This window comes from Sminthopsis crassicaudata, chromosome 2 (assembly GCF_048593235.1).
Source record: "Sminthopsis crassicaudata isolate SCR6 chromosome 2, ASM4859323v1, whole genome shotgun sequence".
Classification (NCBI taxonomy): Eukaryota; Metazoa; Chordata; class Mammalia; order Dasyuromorphia; family Dasyuridae; genus Sminthopsis; species Sminthopsis crassicaudata.
The window spans coordinates 386,135,448-386,155,214 of record NC_133618.1 but is presented as its reverse complement, the minus strand read 5'-3'; the positions used below and the strand labels follow the sequence as shown (position 1 = coordinate 386,155,214).

Sequence of the window (19,767 nt, the reverse complement as noted above, 5' to 3'; positions counted from 1 at the left end):
TTCAGCTGTTGTTTATTATTAATAATAGTAATAGCTAACATTTATATAGTGCTTACTATGTGCTAGGCATTGTGCTAGGCACTTTAGAATTACTCTCATTTGATTTCATTAGATTCTTGATTCTTTGTTTCCATAGCATTGTGCTTCCCAGTATTCGGAACTTCTAGAGACTACTGAGACCCCAAAGTGAGTGACAAGCCAAGGGATTTGCCAAGTGTTTCTAGGCATATTTATGAGGTAGAGGGAAGTTATTAGGAAAGTTCTGTTGATGGGAGGTATAATTAGAGCAGAAAATAGTTATGACTGAGTGGTGGGGAAATTGAGGGCTATTAGTTGAGTTTGGGGGGGATGTTCTTTTTCTATTACGTGAATTGTCCTTTTCCAGGCGGAAACGTGGTGAAAAGGGGGAAGTGGTAGAAACAGTAGAAGATGTTATTGTTCGGAAACTGACTGCTGAAAGAGTTGAGGAGCTGAAAAAAGTAATTAAGGAGACACAGGAAAAATACAGGTATTTATCAGTTGCTGAGAACCCAGAAATGATTACTTTTAATAATGGGCCAGAATAGAAGCTAAGTGTTGAAAAGTGGATAAAAACCAAATGATCTTTTTCTCTCCCTGAAGACAACTGAAGAAAGATGCAGAACTTATCCAAGCTGGACATATGGACAACCGACTCGATGAACTATACAATGACATTGCAATGTGGGTAGTATTGGCCTTATCTCTGTGTATCTTTTCTCCCTTTCTGTTAGAGAAAATCTGGTCTGTATATTCTGCTTGCTTTCCCTTTAGACGTTCGGGGGTAGTTTAAAAGGGAAAGCTGCTAGATAGCTTATATAGGCACAATGACCTTTGTGGAACTATTTCTAGAAGGTGATTTCTAAAATCACCATTATATTGTCATAATAACTTGGCTTTTGTCCCCAGTACCAAATTTAGCATTTTACACCTAGTAGGCACTTAAGTTTTGCTGCAGTTAAATTGGTTCTCACTGGAAAAAGGATAGTTTCTATTCTCTCTGAGTCTAGAACTCAGAGAGATAAGCTTGATCTTACTCCTTTCTGGCTTCCCTGATGAGGGAGTCTCTAAAAGAGACTCAGCTTATCGTAGCAGAGTATTCCTGGGACTCCATTGAATTGGAGGAATAGAGCTAACTGGCAGCTAACATCTAATGTCCTCTGCTCAGGAAAAAAAAACTGGAGGAAGAAGAGGCTGAAGTGAAGAGGAAGGCTACAGATGCTGCATATCAGGGTGAGCGAGACACAAGGTATTTTTTTCAGAGTTAGACGATATAACAGATTATATTATAGAAGAATAACTGGCCTTTCTTCAATTTACTTCACAATTTTTCTTTAGTTTTTTGTTTGTTTTATTTTGTTTTTGTTTTTTTGTTTTTTGTCTTTTTCATATTTATTGACCTAAGCCCACAAATACACCTAGGAGGCCAAATAATGTTTCAGAAAATGACGATGGGGAATTTTGAACTCTGCTTGTTCCTCATCCGACCCTAAATGGGTGTGATTGGAGGAGAGCACAGAATTGTCCAGACATCAAACTTTAGAAATTAAATACTTCTTAAATTGAGGCTCAGTGGACTTAGTTTTTGAAAGAGGAAAGAATTCCAGATTATAAATAATTACTTGAAAAAATTCTTGAATTCATCAGTCAGAAAGATATAAATTAAAACAACTTTGCAATACTGCCCCACATCAGATTGGCAAAAATAATTCATAAAAACATAGAAAATTCATAGAAACAGATATACTTGTTTTTTAAAAAAATTATTTGTTGGTTTAATGATTCTGTTATTGGGATCATACTCTGAAAAAGTTAATCAAAAACAAGCAACAACAAAAACCCCACTGCCTTTTCAAAAGATTGGAATTAATCTAAATGTTCAAAGGGAAATTGCAAAGTTAAAGATTTTTCATGAATTACCATGATATAATTAAGGTCAAGCATGAATAATATAAGTATATTTGAAAGACCTTTTTGTAAAATAGTGTAGGATTAGGGCCTGGCCCTATGATTTCATTGATTTAGCAAACACCTCCTACCAAGGCAATTTGGTACCACCTTGGCAATTTGCACTCTTATTGAGATTCCTGGATTAAGCCCAGATCCTGGGCTTAAACTCCATTCTTCTGATTTCTAGATTTCTCTGTTCACTACATCACTATAATCTCTATATAATGTGAATAAGGCAAAGCAAGAAGAATGAAAATATAAGAAAAGAGTGTTGTAACTTATGACAAATAAGATGAGTAAATGTGAGAATAGAGAAATAGAAATTCACTAAGAGGAAGTGACAGAAATATATATTTTTTTAATATTTTAAAGCTAATTTAAATGCAAATGTTTATTAGCATTTTTAAAAAAATAAATTTATTTACATGGATTCATGTATGTGACTGAGAACTTCTTAAAAACAGTCAGTATAAGCTTCTTTTGAAAAAAGGTGATATGTGATGAAGACCACTATCTGATGCCATGGGCCATTAAGATTATGAAATGAGTTTGCTAGGTAACTGATAAGGAAGTTGAACTTAAGGAAGAAATTAGACTGAAAAAAGATGCTCTTCCCAAATTGATTTTCTTGTTCTAAGTTTTTATAAATGCTACAAGATAGCTTTTTAGTATATACAAATTAGTGTCTGTCTTCTGTTTGAGACTTTGGTTGGTGTTTGTTTGTTCTAGCTCGACAGGCAGTGAAAACACCACCTCGGAGATTACCAAGTGTGATGGTCCGATCCCCTGCAGGTTCTACTTCTCCAGGAGGTGACTATCCATTGGGTGACTTGACTTCATCAGCTATTGAAGAGGCCAGTCCTGGAGTAAGTATGTTCTTATTTTTGGTGAAGTCACTGCTGCTAGGAGGATAAGCCAGCAGACAACTATGAAATAAGAAAATCATTTAAATACTAGCCAATATCCATGTTTCTCCAAATTTCTCTCCTGTTGTGAAAATTGGGACAAAGCTAAGTGGAGCAGTGAATAAAATGCCAGTCCTGGAGTCAGAAAGAACTGTTTTCTGAAATCTGGCCTTAGAAACTTAGAAGCTCTGTGATCCTGGGCAAGTCACTTAACCCTATTTGCCTCAGTTTTCTCATTTGAAAAATGAGTTGGAGAAGAAAATACTTTCCTTCGAAGATTCTTAATATCTTTGCTAAGAAAACCTCCAAATGAGGTCATGCATCAGACATGGCTGAAAAAGGACTAAACAAAGAACATTGAAGTTCCATGCATTGAAATGGAAGAGGGCCTGATGACTGAGTCTTATGTGGGGACATGCAAAAACGGGAAAAGAAAATGTTGTTAGGGATTCACTAAGGTTTCTAAACTTAAGAGGGTTTAATCCAGGGATTTGCTTTTTTTAGATTGAGAAATTAGACGAAAACTTTTGATATACATCATCTAATTCATTATTAGTAAAGGGGGAATGGGAAGTTTCTACTGAGGGAGTTAGAGGAAATGTATTGTTGATTTGGGTTTTGAGGAAGTATGGGCTTTGTTTTCTAGGCATTCTGTTTGGGACTTAGATAGAAAGAGGGGGGGGGGAGTGAGGAGAACCATATAGATAAGTAATGTAAGATTCCAGATTAGTAGAGACCTTGAGTTTGAGAAGTCAGATACAGGTTCTCTGTTGTCTCTTAGGTAACCCCTGGGACACTGCCGAATACCCCAGTTACCTCGTTTCCTGGGATTCCTGATACCCCTCCAGGCTCTGCACCCTTAGAAGCCCCCATGACCCCAGTCACAGATGACTCACCCCAGAAAAAGATGCTTGGACAGAAAGCAACTCCACCCCCCTCCCCTCTGCTGTCAGAGCTCTTGAAGAAGGGCAGCCTCCTGCCTACTAGCCCCAGACTGGTATGGAGACTTCTGTGGGTGTTTGAGAGCTATATTGATTTAGTACTTGGAAGGGAGTTGTCTGGGGCTTAAAATGTTGTGTTTTGTTTTTTCCCTTAGAAAGGTCCAAAAGCGGGAGTGGTCTCCTAGCTCTTTTACAGGGTGCTTTGAGTCCTGAGGCATTTGAACCACAACTTTCTGAGGTCTCTTTCCTAGAGAATATATCTTTTAACAAATGGGAGTCTTATGTATTCTATGGGTCTGGAGTTTTTTTTTTGTCAGATTGAGTATAGGCTTAGTTTTATAAAGTTTGATCCATTGCAAGAGTTTCTTTGGGTAGATTAGGGAAATCTCAAATGTTGCCTTCACTTTTCTTCTTCTCTGATAGGTCAGTGAGAGTGAGATGACTGTGGCTTCTGGCCACCTAAACAATGCAGGTGTTCTTCTAGAGGTAGGAGGGGTCCTTCCTATGATGCATGGAGGGGAAATGCAGTCAACACCCAGCACTGTTGCAGCCTCTCCTGCTGCATCAGGTAAGTCTGTGTTGCTCTTTCCTTTTGGTTCTTTCCAAGTTTTTGGCATGAGTGATTTTTCAAATGTAAGCAATATCATTCAAAGATGAGGTAGTAGTTTGTGATTTGTTGGTATTTTTTTTTTTGACACTTTAGCCTTACCTCAAACTATTTTGTTCACAGACCTCATAAAGCTTCAGAATTTGAAACCCCTCACTCTACCTTCCTGAAGAAATGAGTAGCATAGACTGAATAATGTCAGTGTAAATAGATGAGAGGGAGGGAGGTGGAGTGACCTGGACAGTGAGTGAAGGGTTCATGTTGTCAGTAGAACTGATATTAATTTTGGTACTTAATTAAATGTGTTTGGCAGTCAGGACCCACCAGTATAGCTAGGAAAAAGAAGATGATTTTGTTGACTTTACCAGTATTGGTTGCTTTCTTTGTTCATCTTCCTATCAAGTTTGATTGAGTTTTAGAGAAACTAGCTATTGCTTTCTATTCATGTGCTTTTCTGCCAATTCCGTTTTGTGTACCTCTTTGTCTGTTAGGTGCTCCTACTCTTTCCCGGCTTTTAGAAGCTGGTCCTACACAGTTCACCACACCTCTCACTTCCTTCTCTGCTGTTGCCAGTGAGTCTCCAGCTAAACTTCTACCACCCCCTGTAGAGTCTGTACCCCAGGCTACCATTGTTATGATGCCTGCATTGCCAGCGCCATCTTCTGCTACAGCTGCCGCCACATCAGAAAGTGTAGTTCCAGGTGCGTCCCTGACCCTAGACACTTAAAAATCCACTTTTTCCAAGACTGCAGAATTCCCATATGGGCTATAGGGAGGAAAAATATGACTAAGAACATCAGTCCAGTTCAGATCTTTATTTCTTTTATCTACACACTGATGCTCTTAGAAAAACTGGTGTGAGAGGGAGGTGGTGTGGGCGGTCTTGAAAGCAAGAAAGAAAGGCAGATGGGTGAATATTGGGGCCAGGTTCTTACTTTTGTCTCTTGGATGAAACTGGGGAAGGGTAAACATTCAAGAAGGTTCTTCTTCTTGGTCTAAATGGTTAAATACTTAACAGTTGTCTCTCCCAGGTATATTATTGGTGGCCAGTTTGTACCTAATGATCTCCTAAGGTGTTTTATTCTTCCTGTTTAGTAAGTCAGCCTGACACTCGGGTACCTATGGAGGCGGTGAGCGATCAGCATACTGTGACTGTTTCCATGGACAGCAGTGAAATCTCCATGATCATCAACTCTATCAAAGAGGAATGTTTCCGATCTGGGGCAGCTGAGGCCTCTGGAGGATCAAAAGCCCCCAGCATTGATGGAAAAGAGGATTTGGACCTGGCAGAGAAGATGGACATTGCTGTATCTTACACAGGAGAAGAGCTGGACTTTGAGACTGTGGGAGATATCATTGCCATCATTGAGGACAAAGTAAGTACCCAGTTGAGGTGGAGAGAGTATCCCATTAGACTTGTCCAAGATTCTTTTCCCCATACTCCATCAGTGAGAATAGAAATTTCTTCTGCTTCTATCCCTATCTTCCTTTTGTGGTACCTGACCCCATGGTTGCTATTGTCAAACGGGAAACTATAGATTCAGACCATCTCCTAATGAAATTTTTGGGCCAAGGCCTCCCTTGATAATCTCATTACTGTCTGTATTATGGAACAGGTTGATGATCATCCAGAAGTCTTGGATGTGGCTGCTGTAGAAGCTGCCCTGTCATTCTGTGAAGAAAATGATGACCCCCAGTCCCTGCCTGGCCCTTGGGAGCATTCTCTTCAACCAGAGCAAGAGAAGCCAATCCCTGCTCCCTCAGCAGACATGACAGTCAAGCAAGAGAGGCTTGACTTTGAGGAGTCAGAGACAAAGGCAATCCGTGATCTGGTAGACATTGTGGAACCAAGTGCTGAGATCAAAGTTGAACCAGTAGAGCCGGAGCCCAGTATTCCCAGTCCTGAAGCACCAGCTGGAGTTGTTATAACAGCAAACGCAGAGCCGCCTGAGCTTAGAAGTCAAGATGTAGAAGAGGAACCTAGAGGCAGTGTTGCTGTTGCTGCTGCCACTGCCACCACCAGTGCTGTTGCCACCGCTGCCACCACTGTTACCACTGCTGCTGCAGTGGCTGCGGCTGCAGCAGCTGTGGCTGCCGCCACAGCCGCCGCCGCAGCAGAGATTCCTGAAGTGGAGACCTTGATTGGGAAAGTTGATGAGCCTGCACATTCTACAGTAAAGATAGAGGTATCAGGAGAGTGGGTGGTAGGTGTAAATGTTCTCTCTAAAATGTAATGTTCTTTCTTGAGATTTTCTTGGGGTCTCTGGAGGCAGTCTTTGTTTCAGTTCAAGAACAGCTAGGTGTTAAAAGTCCAAATCCTTTATTATCTCCTTCCTGGGGCTGGGCAGCTTTCTGGAGAGCCTTTCAGTCTGGCCTTGGTCTTAGTGGGGAAGTGCAGAAGTCCAGGCCAGCCACCAGGAAGATTGAAGATCGAATTGAATTTCTCCCCTTGGTTCTGTGAGCTTAATTCCTGCCACTAGTCCTTTGCCTTTGCCTTCTCTCTGAATGAATCCTAGCTTAGGCTCCTAGCTTATATGCTGTACACTGAGTATAAACCACTAGGTTTATAGTATAAATCAATAGGAAACAATTATTTGTTGTAGGATTAAATCAGTGCTAAACTAGATTTAACTATTGTCTCCTCAATTTCACTTAGTATCTTGTTTGAAGTTCTGGCCCATAACAGTAGGTTACATTGAAGTTAAAGAAGTGACATAGGGCATGGTTTCCCATTTCCCAGTGACATGATAGCATTAGAGTTTTTCTTACTAATGCTGTGTTGAGTACTACCTGAATCCCATCAACCATGCATGATAAGGAGAAATCTATCCCATTCCTGCTTAAGTGGTTGAATACGTAGATGGGATTTGACATTTCTCTTTTTGGTCTCATTGTCTGATTTTTGGATACTAAGTGTTTTGTGTTTTTTCTTTAGGCTTCTCCTGAAAGTGTGATATCTTTCCCACATGTTCAAAATCCCATTGAAGATCCTTCAGAGACAGATAATCAGCACAAGTTTGAGTTGTCAGGTAAATTAAGAAAGTTATGCTCTCCAGGCAGCCAACTCAATGGAATCAATTCTTATTTTTGACATAATTTGACTTTTGGATAGCCAGTAAAGGAGCAGAGGTCAGTGTGAAAGGAAAGAGCACTAGCAGAAGAAATTTGTAAGGAGAAACACTTGAAGTTTATTTTTTCTCTGCAGATTCGATGAAAGAAGAATCGGGAACTATTTTTGGAAGCCAGATAAAGGTAATTTAATATTTTCTTTTTGCCACATGACTTGATGTTGCCCCCCATTTCAACATTTTGCCCCCCAATTTTTCTGAGATTTGAATGTTAGGAGGGAAATGAAACAATTGATTCTAGGTATTGAGCAAGATTAAGTTATCCCTACTCTAATTATGTTATTTCTTATGTCAGAGCTACATAAAGTTCATTTTAGTGCTTTATGCAAAGAGCAGTGCATTTGATAAGAATTGGAAATACCAAAAAATGATACCAGGGTAAAGAGCTATATATAAATAGGCAAGGAAAAAAAAATTCATTTAGAAAAAAAAAGGCAAATTGTCTAAAGAGAAAGTTTGTCTTTCTCTGCTTCTCAGAGAATCTGCTTTCCAGATTTCAGAAAGTAATTAAAAGGGAACTTGTAAAATGACACATCACATTAAATCCATTTCATTTCTGTGCCTGAAAAAGCCAAGTATGGGATGGGCCTCATACTTATGTCTTAAGTTCCTGGGTGTGTTAAGCTTTTCCAAAGCATAATTCTTGACCTTTGTACAAATGATATTTTGAACATACAGGTAGTATGGGTGGATGAGGCATAGTCAGTAAATGTGAGTATTAGGCTTTTATAGGTAATTTAATTTGATTGATTCCAGGTCAGAAGTTTGCTGATTGTATCTATCTTATATTTCAGGATGCCCCAGGTGAGGATGAAGATGAAGATGGGGCCAGTGAAGCAGCTAGCTTAGAAGAAGCCAAGGAAGAAGATCAGGGAGAGGGTTATCTGTCTGAAATGGATAATGAACCTCCTGTGAGCGAGAGTGATGATGGCTTTAGTATTCATAATGCTACTCTTCAGTCCCACACTTTAGCAGACTCCATCCCCAGTAGCCCTGCATCTTCACAATTGTGAGTATCAAATATTCTTAGACTTCCGGGTAGGGAGGAGGATAGGAAATAGTTTATCTTTTTCTCTATTTCACCTTCTTATCCTCTTTCATCTTTTGACCTGGATTAAAGGGTAAGCTCAGAGTTGACTGAGAGCCCTGGAGGTGTATTCTCTTGGAGTTGTGCCTGATGTGGGACTCCTTTATCTCACAGGCTCTTTTTATTTCAGTTCTGTTTGTAGTGAGGATCAGGAAGCAATTCAGGCCCAGAAGATATGGAAGAAAGCTATCATGCTGGTATGGAGAGCTGCAGCCAATCACAGGCAAGTATGATTTTTGTTCAACTCAGAGGTAGGATTCTCTCTGTCTCATCCAAGGAATAATAGGCCGTGTAACAGAAAATATTACTAATATTTGTACTAATAAGTAAGGTGAGTTTATAATGTCTTTTATTTTGGACAGGTATGCCAATGTCTTCTTGCAACCTGTCACAGATGACATAGCACCTGGTTACCATAGCATCGTACAGAGGTAAGCAATGATCTTGGTACTTTAAGCAGATACACTACTTGGAAAACATATAGCAAATTTTACATTCACTTAAACAATTATTAAATATCTCTTTATGAAGAAATTGTTGAAGAAATGTTCCTTGCCTGTGTGCAACTTAAAAATAATATGTAATGAATGCATTAAAAAGGTGACAAGCAAAATGAACTCCAAGAAGCAAAAGATGGAAATCAGCTGGGATAGGGAAGGTACAGAAAACAATAATAAGCATTTTCTAAGTGTCCACATTATATGAGCATTAGTATAAAACATTCTGTAGAAATATCAACATGTGGTGACATTTGAGATAAGCTTTAAATGATAAGTAGGAATTTTTAACACATAACAAGGGAAGATATTCCAAGCATAATAAGCTCTACTCAGAGGAAACAAGTCCTTTTGGATAAAAAGCAAAATATAGAGTAGAAAATAGTATGAGTTGAAGTAGAAAGTTAGGGTGGTACCAGATTGTGGCTGTAAATTCCAGGTACGGAAGAAAGATGAGCAACCGAAGATTTTTAAATATGATTGAAATAGGAAAAATTAATCAAGCCATGAGAAGTGAAGAGATGATTTATTAGGGGGCTATTTAAACAGTTTGGGCATGTGACAATGAGGGCTTCTAGTAGAGTGGTAATTGAGAATGTGTTTAAAACTAAATAGAACTGATAATTCGACCATATTAGTAAGGGTAACCACTGGTATTCAGAATATATAAATGATACATTTGCTGTTTTTTTTTCAGTCTAGTGTCACAGGTCTTCTGTCTCCTAAGCTGTATATAAAACTTATTTGCCTTTTTGGTTTATTCAGTACTTGTTTTGGAGTCGGCTAGAGTTGAAACAGTTATGGTCTGAGTCTAGTCTAGTAGGAACAGTAGCAAGAGTTGGTGTCCTCAGAAGATTGAACAGCAAGCATCACCTTCTTCATTGTTGTTTACCCTGTGTTCCCTTCTCAGGCCTATGGATTTGTCAACCATTAAGAAAAACATTGAGAATGGACTAATAAGGACAACAGCTGAATTTCAGCGAGACATCATGCTAATGTTCCAGAATGCCGTGATGTACAATAGTTCTGACCATGATGTCTACCACATGGCTGTGGAGATGCAGAGGGATGTTTTGGAACAAATCCAGGTAATGGCAGAATCCTTCTTGTTTGATCTGAGTGAAAGATGCTTTGCTGCTGACATAACCATGATGTATGCATAGGTGTCAGATGCAAACAGAAAGGGATCTCTTATCTCTACTAGCCACATAATGACTTTAAAAATCACAAATGAACATCATTTAGCTTGTATGATTATTTTTTTGAACATTTTCCAGTTAGAAGTTAATCTGGCTCTGAATTTGACAAGTCTAGTGTAGTGACTAAATAATCAGTTTTAGAGTCAGGATAATTTAGTTTCCTATCCCAGCTCTGTCACATCTTATCATATGACACCTGGCAAGGCTCTCCTCTTTACACCCCAAATGATTCTCTATAACTATAAGATGCAGAATAGTTGTCAATCTGCATTGGTTGAGGGAGTTTTTTCCTAAAGAACTCCCTCCCCCAAAGAAATCATCAGAAAATAAAATTAGTCATGATGTGGAGTAATGTGAGTATCCCAACTAGAAACACAAGATTATTGTCATATTTGTTTTACCTATAATTTTGAGTGCTACCAGAAAAGCTCTACAGATGATTAGCATCTTAACTTCTTTAACTCTGTCCTGTTGCTTCATTGCCAGGAATCAATGTAGTGGTAGAAGTTCTATATAAATTGAATCATATTTTTTCAAACTAGTATCTCTTTTTTTCCTAAAGTTTGTGCTCCAAATTACTATTGTACTGAATGATATGGAATCAATCCATACTTAATAATCTTGCATTTTCCCCACTGAAATTCTTGTCCTTGCTGCCATTGCCAGTCTTTGATGGCCTTTGCCAACCTTCTTGTCTTTTCCCTACAGCAATTCCTGGCCACACAGCTGATCATGCAGACATCCGAGTCTGGAATCAGTGCCAAAAGCCTTCGAGGGAGGGATTCTACCCGCAAACAGGATGCTTCAGAGAAGGTGAGGGAGCCAGACTATACACTATGCCTAGCATAAATCTATATTACAGAGATCTGGTGATAGAACCCAAAACATCTTAAGAAAACTGCTGTGCTCCCATGATTAGATTTTCCAACCCACAAGTACACATAGATCTTTAGAATTTTAGCAACATTTATAGTCAGATGGATGCCTGATAATCTGGAAGCTGCATCTTTTATCAATAGTCAGACCTCTGGGCGTTGGATAGGCCGCTCCCAGAAGTCCTGACGTTCTCCCCGTAGCACGGTGGACGTTTTCTCCCAAACCAAACATTGAAGAAGCCGGGAGTGACTGAGAGAGACAGATCCAGTCACTTGGGGGAAACCGTAAGTTGAGTGAGTGCTCTTGCTGGGGACAGCACTTTCAAGGTGGGGGAAGCTACTCAATTTGCAAGGGTTTGGGTGCCAGTGAACTCCCCATGCTAGAGGCTTACTAGCCAGATTGCTTTTAGCTTTGTCTTACAATGTCCTCTCCTCTTGTTCTTGAGTTAAAAAAAATATTTTTTGTCTTATGTCTGTATCCGTTTGTGTGTTTGTGTGTGTGGTTATGTGTTTGTGTATGGTGCTTGAGTCTATGTCCTAAAGTGTGGGTTGCTTGTGGCTGAGAGTTTCTATGGAACCTGATCAGTGTTTGTTTGTCCTCTAACAGGACAGTGTCCCCATGGGCTCTCCTGCCTTCCTTCTCTCTCTCTTTGTAAGTATTGAATGGTTGCAAGGGATGTTGATGCCACAAATGTTCTCAGCTCCTGGTAGGGGAGGGTGGCAGAGGGAAAACTGGCAAGATTCTAGCAATGTCTTGAACTTCTATTTATTCGGGTTATTGCATAAGAAGTGTTTTTCTCTACCATATTCCTGTCTTCTATGCATGCATGCTTGTATGTATGTGTGTGTGTGTGTGCATTGGGTGGGTACTGCTTATGCTGATAAGGGGTCACTAAGTTAGGAGGGTTATATATATTCTTTGGGTGGTGGTATGAAGGATGTAGGATGCACATTCCCTTTTCTTCTCTCCAGCTTTTTTATAGGATCATACTATATGTAAGTTATCCTTTTGCAAATGAAAGGTTATCAAAACAGTTATTGGCTGGCTTTCTAACAGCTTCTTATACTTGCAGATATTCAGTCTGTCTTCATTTCCTCCTTTAAAATAAGTAACAAGACCAAGCATACCAAAAGGTCTTGCAGAGTGATAATACAAGTGGGCGGGTCAGGGATGAGGGATCTGTTGGAGTGACCAGCCTAAGTTTGCTTAATGGAATCAAGAAGTGGTTTTGACTTTTCTTTCTCCACTTTGTTCATTGTGGGTCAGAGAAGTAGCATGGTGTGAAAGAAAGAACACCAGACTAAGAATTAGGAAAACTGATTACTAATCTTTGTTCACTAATTTATTTTGTGACCTTGGGCAAGTCAGTTTATCTGTGCCTCATTTATATATTTCTTCTGCATAATAGATATAATGATTACCTGTGTTACCTACCTCACAGGGATGTTGTGAGGACAGAATTAAATTATAGTTGTAAAAATGGTTTGAAAAGAGTTAAGTACTATACAAATGCAAGGTGGTGGTATTTTTATTATTCTTCCTGTTGCTTCACAGGCAACCTGTGTCCTTGAGTTGGGAACAGAAAAAGTTTTAAAGACTTGGCAAATTAGTAACAAAAATTTACTGGCCCACCAAAGATGTTCACTAGCTCATCTTCTCCCACAGGCTTCCCAGCCTGTACTACCGAAAGAACAAATTAAATACAATCACCATTCTTTCCTACTGGCCTGCTGCCCATCATCAGTGACTCTGGATCACCCAGGCGGGTGTCTGGCTGCTGCAAGGCCGGTTTATAGGATTGGTCTTCTAACCTTTATCTATTGAAGACAGCAAAATATTGCACAAGAGGAAGGAGCTGGGCTGCAGGGAGAGAGCAGCAGATGGAAAGAAGCCTTCTGATTGTCCTGCCCTCATGGAAAGCAGCTGTCAGGAGGTGCTAGGGAGCTAGTGCCAGGGTCAGTCGGCAGGAAAGGCCTTTCTTGTAGGGACCCCAACAGCTGGACAGGTACGTTAGCCAAGAATCTCACTGTTCACTGCCCTTTCTGACTTTCTATCTTTGTTTTGACTCTTCCTGTCCCTTTGCACAGGGATCTGGGAACTGTGGGTGGGATGACTAATATTTGTTCTGTGGGATCCCCAAGGTGAATGCTAAAAGCCTCTGTTTTGGGTTTGAACAGGATTCCCTATCCTGTATCTCCCTTGCATCTCCTCTCACATACTACCAGGTGCTCTTCAGCCACTTTGTGGGAAGACAGAAATGCACCACATTTCCTTGGATTCCTCTGCTGATTTGTCTCCTGAGAAACTTGACTCCCAAGCGTGCCGGGTCCCACCTTCCCATAACCTTTGACCTTCTCTGACGCTCCCCTTTCTTTGTTTGCCTGTCATTTAGGATGGGGGCACAAGAGGGCGCCGCTGTGCCATTGAAGCTGACTTGAAGATGAAGAAGTGAAGCTTTAAATCACCTTTCTGTGCTGAAGCCGAGAGAAAAGAGGGGAGAAGACTGAGCTTGGGCTTGTTGACCTTGCTCCCAGGGTGGAACAAGAGGCGGCTGGGCGACTATGCACAGGCCAAGGAAACCTCTTGGAGAGTCAGAGTCCTCGGCGGACTGCCCGTTTTAGGGCAGAAGTGATGGCCCATGTTCATGTTCCCATGTGTAGCTAGCAGTTGTGGCCAGTTTGTACTGTCATGTGAAGTGTACAGACTTTTTTAACTTGTCAAGTGTCTATGTATACAATAAACTCTAGAAGAAAGAAAACCTTAGCCATGTTTGTGTGCTCATTTTCAGTTTCGATAGCTTTCTTTATGAGATCAGTCAGCCTGTGTATATATTCAGTTGTCTCACCACTTTTTGGCTTGAGACTGCAAGAGGGAAAAATTGTCCCTAGGATATCAAGTATGTTCCATGGTGGGTCATTAGAGAAGGTAAGTAACTATTCACAATTTAAATCCATATGCTTAGCTAGTCTCTGTGGGATAGAGGCCGGTAGAGGTCTTTTGATGCACATTTTAAAAGGATTCTCAAGAGTAGAGTTTAGCCAATGCATAAACAGGAAGGATTATCTTTCATTTTAGTGATGTTAGCTACCTTTGTATTTGGCATTTCTAGAACAAAAAAGACTACCTTTTTCCCTGTTATGCATTGAAGCCTCCACACAGATTTTTTTTTTTTGTCTGTTTTAGAAATTAATTTCCAAGATTTTAATGTGAAGAATGAATAATGCTTTTAAAAGTTATTCTTTGATTTGACCGACCTTACTCTAGGTTTTCATTGATACAAATGAAGTTTACAAATAAAGTGTCATTTTAGTGATAGTTTTGCATTATTATAGATATTATGGAATCTATAAAGTACTTTGAGATCTTTGGAGAAAGGTAAATGTAAGTGAATGTTATCATCGTTAAAAAGCATAAATAACCTTAAATAGTAGCACTTGAGTGATAATTTTTGTGCCATTACTTGATATTAGGACGGGTGCCAAAATCCTTGTGCCATGAAAGTCTTCTACTCAAGTTGTAGATAAAAGAAATGGAAGTCATTTTCAAGTTATGATGATACTAAAGGTTTTAAGAACTACAGAAAACTGGAGGAAGTGGGTATTGAAGGGTCACATTGAGAGTAGATTGATAAATTGGAGTAGCATAAGAAAGCATAGAGCTAAGAGTAAGTAAAACTTTTATGGTGAATAGTAAAGATACTAGGTGATTGGGATTTGGTTAATGAAGGAATTAGAATATTAGGAATTTGGATTTGATAAGAAATCTTTATCAAGAAAGTAATTTAGGTTTTTAGAACAATGTTGGTATTGCCAGAGGCTATATTGTATTCCCCTAGGAGATAATCAGTTTAGGGGCCTGAAGAGATAAGGGTGAATGTAAAGAATATAAGAGGAGACTATTAGATTTTTATGAGATTCTAATTCTAGAGCTGGAAGGAACTTTAGAGGTCATGTGGTCCATTCTTCTCTTTTAAAGATGAGGGTACTAGGACTAATGTTTATAGGGACTTGCCCAAGGTTACTTCCCCATATACTGGGGAGAGCTGAAATTTATACAGAAGACTTCAACTCCAGATCCAGCAAATGGATGTGGGGAGGGACATTGAAAAGTTGTAATCTCAAAAGTTTAGAAGAATGCTACTGATACTGGATGGGAGTGTTGAGAAGGAGAAATTTCTTTTTAAAAGAGATTAGTTGAATTTTGGACATGTTGAATTTATGATGTCAAGGCATCCAAGGAATACTGTCTTTTGGGCAGGTAAGGCTAAGAAACAAAGAGTTGAGTGATTATATGAGTGAATGATAAATATTTGAGTCATTACAATAGATAAAAATTGAAGTCTTACTCTGTGTGTGTGTGTGTGTGTGAGAGAGAAAGAGAGAGAGACACACTACACACACTGAGCAGAGGGCTAGGAACTGAGCCTTGATGCTCATTTTTAGTAAGAGGATATTATCGTCAAATGAAAGATGGGAAGTAAAGTCAGAGGGATAGGAAAATTGGACAGTTTGACTTCGAAACGAGGTTTATCACTTTTCAAGATTTGGCTAGAACATTGGCAAACTCAGAACAGTGTCAAAGGAATGACAAAGATAAAGCCAAATAGGAATTAAGAACTATGGTTAGTGGGCAAATTTCCTCAGATTTACCTTGCATTTTGTAATGTGTCACTTTTCCGGGAAAAGAGTATTTTTCAGGAATTTGCCTGGATAGATCTATTATCTTTGCCTTGGGCTGAATACTTGAGAAATCTTAAACAAAACTTTTGGGATTGGGAGTAATAGTTGTTTTGTAGTTTGCAGTACTTTTTCTTTACTCTTTATTTCCCTTTAGCTGCAATTCGAAGAAATATTAAAAGTCAACTTGGGAATTTAAGATAATGTTCCCCTTCTTAAAGAGAAATTCCTGACAATGTTCTGAACTGTGGGAAAAAGTTGGATATTGGGGATGGTTCTGGAATGTTGAATGAATCTAATCCTTTTTTCTGTGTATTTGCAGATGGGGCATGACTGGGTTTGGTTGGATTCTGAACAAGATTATCCTAATGATTCTGAGCTGAGCAACGACTACAGGTCCCTCTTCAGCTCATGGGACTCCAGTCTGGATCTTGAAGTGGGCAACTGGAGGGAAACAGAAGAGCCAGGAGCAGAGGAGCTAGAGGAGAGCAACTTAGGCAGAGAGTCCAGTGACCCTCTTATGGGGGATGGAGGCAGTGAGGAATCCCAGGAAGAGACAGAACAATTCAACCATCAGAACCTCCTTCATTTCCTCTCTGAGGTAATCGTATTTGCTCAGAGTGGTCAGGCCAGAATGAGGGAAAATTTTCACCCTCTTAGAAAACTTTTCTTTTATATTTTTCCCCACATGTTTTTCTGAGACACCAGTTTGAGGGAGTTGAGATGATTACTGCTCAACAAGCCCTGTCAGAATTCAGACAGGGTCTGATATAGAGGGTCAGGAAGATCTCTTGCCTCTTCTATAGTTGTCTTCCTTAGCATATGACCATGGGCAAGCCATTTAACCTCTTAGTGCCCAAGGCAGCTCTTTAAGATTTTTTAAAGATGAATTGCCATTCTGTATTACTGAAGAAAGTTTTTATACTAGGAATTACCTGTACCTAGGAAATTATACAACAGATTTTTAATAAAAAGCAACTCAGGACCATTTGTAGTAATGCTGCATTTCATTCTTTCAATAGAACCAGGGAGATCAATAATTATTATATAATGTAAATGAAGTTGATAGTTATAGTATTCTGTGACTTTGAGCTGAAACAACTGTGGGTGGGAGCAAAGTACTTGAAATGGGCTGGGTTTCGGGAGGGTGGTGGTGAATAGAAGGGTTTTGTACAGCCATTGGGATAAAGCCTTCTCAAAAATAACCAGGTACACACCTGTTTTTTAGTTCAATTGTGGGTCTAGGTGATGATTTCCATTGGTGTCCTTATGAATATGGAAATAAACTGTTATTGCAGGTAGCCTACTTGATGGAGCCACTGTGCATCAGCAGCAAGGGAACAAGTGAGGGCTGCAGGTCTCAGCCTGGCTCTAGGAAGCAAGAAGGAAGGGAAACTCAAGATGTTGAGGGAGAGGCAGGGGAGCCATGCAGGGAGATGGAGGAGTTTCCAGCCATGGGGAACGGCTCAGTAGCACAGAAGGAGTTGGAGGGAAAAAATGAGAGGCCAGAAATGGCCCCAGTTCCCTCAGATATATGTGAAGTTCAGGGGCCACCCCCAGAGAGTAAAGAGGTAAGTGAAGAGCTAAACCAGTTGCCTAACTAGGATGTTTCTCATTGCTCAACCAATTTGACTATCTGCTCTGATCTAATCTAGAAAGTCTGATTTGTCAATAAGTATTGAAGAGTATACCATACTATCAGCCTTGAGACCTTTTCATAGGGCTTGCTGATGTCAGGAGTATAGTGTTTTCTTATTTGTTCTGGAGGAAAAAAAGGGAAAGTTCTCTTATAGAGTTATTAAGTATTCTGCTGATACATCTAGTTCTAAAACTTGTTTGTTTTACTTAGTACTTTAAGTAATTAAGCCTCCTAAGAATAGAAGGTTCTTAAGCCTCCAATACTGAAGCTTGTTCTAAAGCTTACTTTGTCTCCTGGCCTCCCCAGGGGGGGACAAAGGAAGAACCCAAAGAAGAAAAAAGTGAAGGATGTGTCTCTGAGGTAGAGAGCAAACCACCTTTGGGTGAGTGTGATGATGGCCTCAACAGTAAGGAGACTCCATTGGTGGATTTAATTTTCAGCAATGCCTCTTCCTCCAAGATGTGAGTAACAGCTTTAACCATGGTTGTCAGATGTGTCATAATTATCTGATTTTGTTTTGGTTTGTTTTTTGATATTTTTAATAACTTTACTATAATCCTTTATGTATGTGAATAACAAAGGTGCAAAGATGGTACATGATAAATGTCAAACAAGAAATGCATTCTGGAATGTTTTTCCTTTTGGTGATTTTTTTCAGCCTTTTTGCATGACAACTTTCCATCTCTAAATCAAAAGGTAGGTTAAAACTTTGCTTTTTTATTGGAAATGCAGTAATTATGACAGAGTACTGACTATTTCTAGTAGAGATTTGAAAAGTGGGGGTTTTGGATTGTCCTTTTAGCAAAAAAATTCCTCTGAAGGATAACATTCTTTAGAAATGGATATCTGTCTCCAAAAACATCTTTATTAGATTGTAAGACTATTTCTAGTAGAGATTTGAAAAGTTGGGGTTTTGGGTTGTCCTTTTAGCAAAAAAATTCCTCTGAAGGATAACATTCTTTAGAAATGCATGTCTGTCTCCAAAAACATCTTTATTAGATTGTAAGCTCCTTGAGGGTAGGAACTGTCTTTCTTATTTGTATCCCTTCCACTTAGTACAGTGCTTAGCATATATTAGGCATTTCATAAATGTTTATTGACTATTATTGACTACATTTCAGGTTTGGCTTCTTGGCCTGTATTGTCACCTAGTAGTAGACAGCTAGGAATCTGGGAGCTTTACTAATTAAGGAATACTTTTCATACTATTAATTTCTGTTTCTGCACCTAAAGTAAGTATAAGCAAGAGTAAAGAAGAGATTGTGTTTGTGTTTGAGGGAAATGATAAGGGTGATTAAAAAAAAAGGTTAAAGAATATCAGGAATCTGAATTAGAAGTTAAGATATTTTATCTTTGAGAAGAAAAAATCATAGAGAGGTCTATGAACTATCTTAAGAAATATAGGTAATTATTATCAATAAGATATAATAATAAATTTCCACTAAAATACTACCCTGAAATCAGCAGCATGACATACAGGTGACTCTGAATTCTCAAAAGTTATTCATAGGACTACATGCTTTGGCAGGTCTCCTCAAGTTGGAAAGGCTTGAAATATGGACCCAGTTTTCCATTACCAGGTTGAGCTATCATGTGATAAATTTGTTTGATCATAGACCAAACTTGACCAAGATCATCTCTCACTAAAGCATGCAGAGTTGTGATGGAAGGGGGAGAAATTGGTTTTAAAAATTGTTTATAGCTAATATTTCGGTAGAGCATTAGACATTTCAAACTAAAGCTAAAAATAATCATAAGGGGAAAGAGAAATCTATAATAACTATATATTGATATAGGATATACTATGTGTCAGGCACTATGCTTACCCACTTTGTTAGAAAAGTGAAATGAAACTAGATAATTATCTTCTGAATTGTACCAGGGACATAAGGTGGTACTATATTACTAAGAAAATAATAAAAAAAATATATGATATATGTATTTATAAGAAAATAACATTGATAGCTGACATGTAGCCTTTAAAATTGATAAAATACACACAAATATATGTGTGTATATGTATATATATAAATAAAATGAGTTCCTATTTAATCTTTACAATAACCCTAAGGAAGATGTTATCGTTGTTATCCTTATTAACAGATGAAGTAAAGAAGTTTTAGAGAAGTTGTAACTTGTCCAGGTTTACATGGCTAGGAAGTGTGTGAAGAGGATTTAAAACCCTGGAGTCTGCCTGAGCCCAAGTTCACACCCTTACAGCTTCTAAAGTATCCTGTATCTGCT

The 19,767-nt window shown here is 39.0% G+C and overlaps 1 protein-coding gene across 15 annotated transcripts in view; it reads left to right on the top strand.

The window, feature by feature from the left end:
• BRD8 (bromodomain containing 8) overlaps positions 1-19,767 on the top strand; it is a 49,038-nt gene that overhangs the window by 6,039 nt on the left and 23,232 nt on the right. For 5 of the 15 annotated variants that reach the window (XM_074291418.1, XM_074291428.1, XM_074291426.1 and 2 more), the window contains 21 exons: positions 137-186; positions 386-508; positions 622-702; positions 1,187-1,251; positions 2,698-2,834; positions 3,655-3,870; positions 4,238-4,382; positions 4,913-5,122; positions 5,517-5,797; positions 6,038-6,607; positions 7,357-7,450; positions 7,627-7,673; positions 8,344-8,558; positions 8,767-8,859; positions 8,999-9,067; positions 10,044-10,221; positions 11,041-11,145; positions 11,815-11,859; positions 16,207-16,485; positions 17,183-17,455; positions 17,830-17,984. In XM_074291418.1, the coding sequence (XP_074147519.1) occupies positions 137-186; positions 386-508; positions 622-702; positions 1,187-1,251; positions 2,698-2,834; positions 3,655-3,870; positions 4,238-4,382; positions 4,913-5,122; positions 5,517-5,797; positions 6,038-6,607; positions 7,357-7,450; positions 7,627-7,673; positions 8,344-8,558; positions 8,767-8,859; positions 8,999-9,067; positions 10,044-10,221; positions 11,041-11,145; positions 11,815-11,859; positions 16,207-16,485; positions 17,183-17,455; positions 17,830-17,984 (3,431 nt within the window). Of the gene's footprint in view, positions 1-136; positions 187-385; positions 509-621; positions 703-1,186; positions 1,252-2,697; positions 2,835-3,654; positions 3,871-4,237; positions 4,383-4,912; positions 5,123-5,516; positions 5,798-6,037; positions 6,608-7,356; positions 7,451-7,626; positions 7,674-8,343; positions 8,559-8,766; positions 8,860-8,998; positions 9,068-10,043; positions 10,222-11,040; positions 11,146-11,408; positions 11,493-11,814; positions 11,860-13,600; positions 13,967-16,206; positions 16,486-17,182; positions 17,456-17,829; positions 17,985-19,767 lie in introns of those variants that run through there. The other 10 variants (XM_074291424.1, XM_074291423.1, XM_074291420.1 and 7 more) reach the window with 6 other exon arrangements.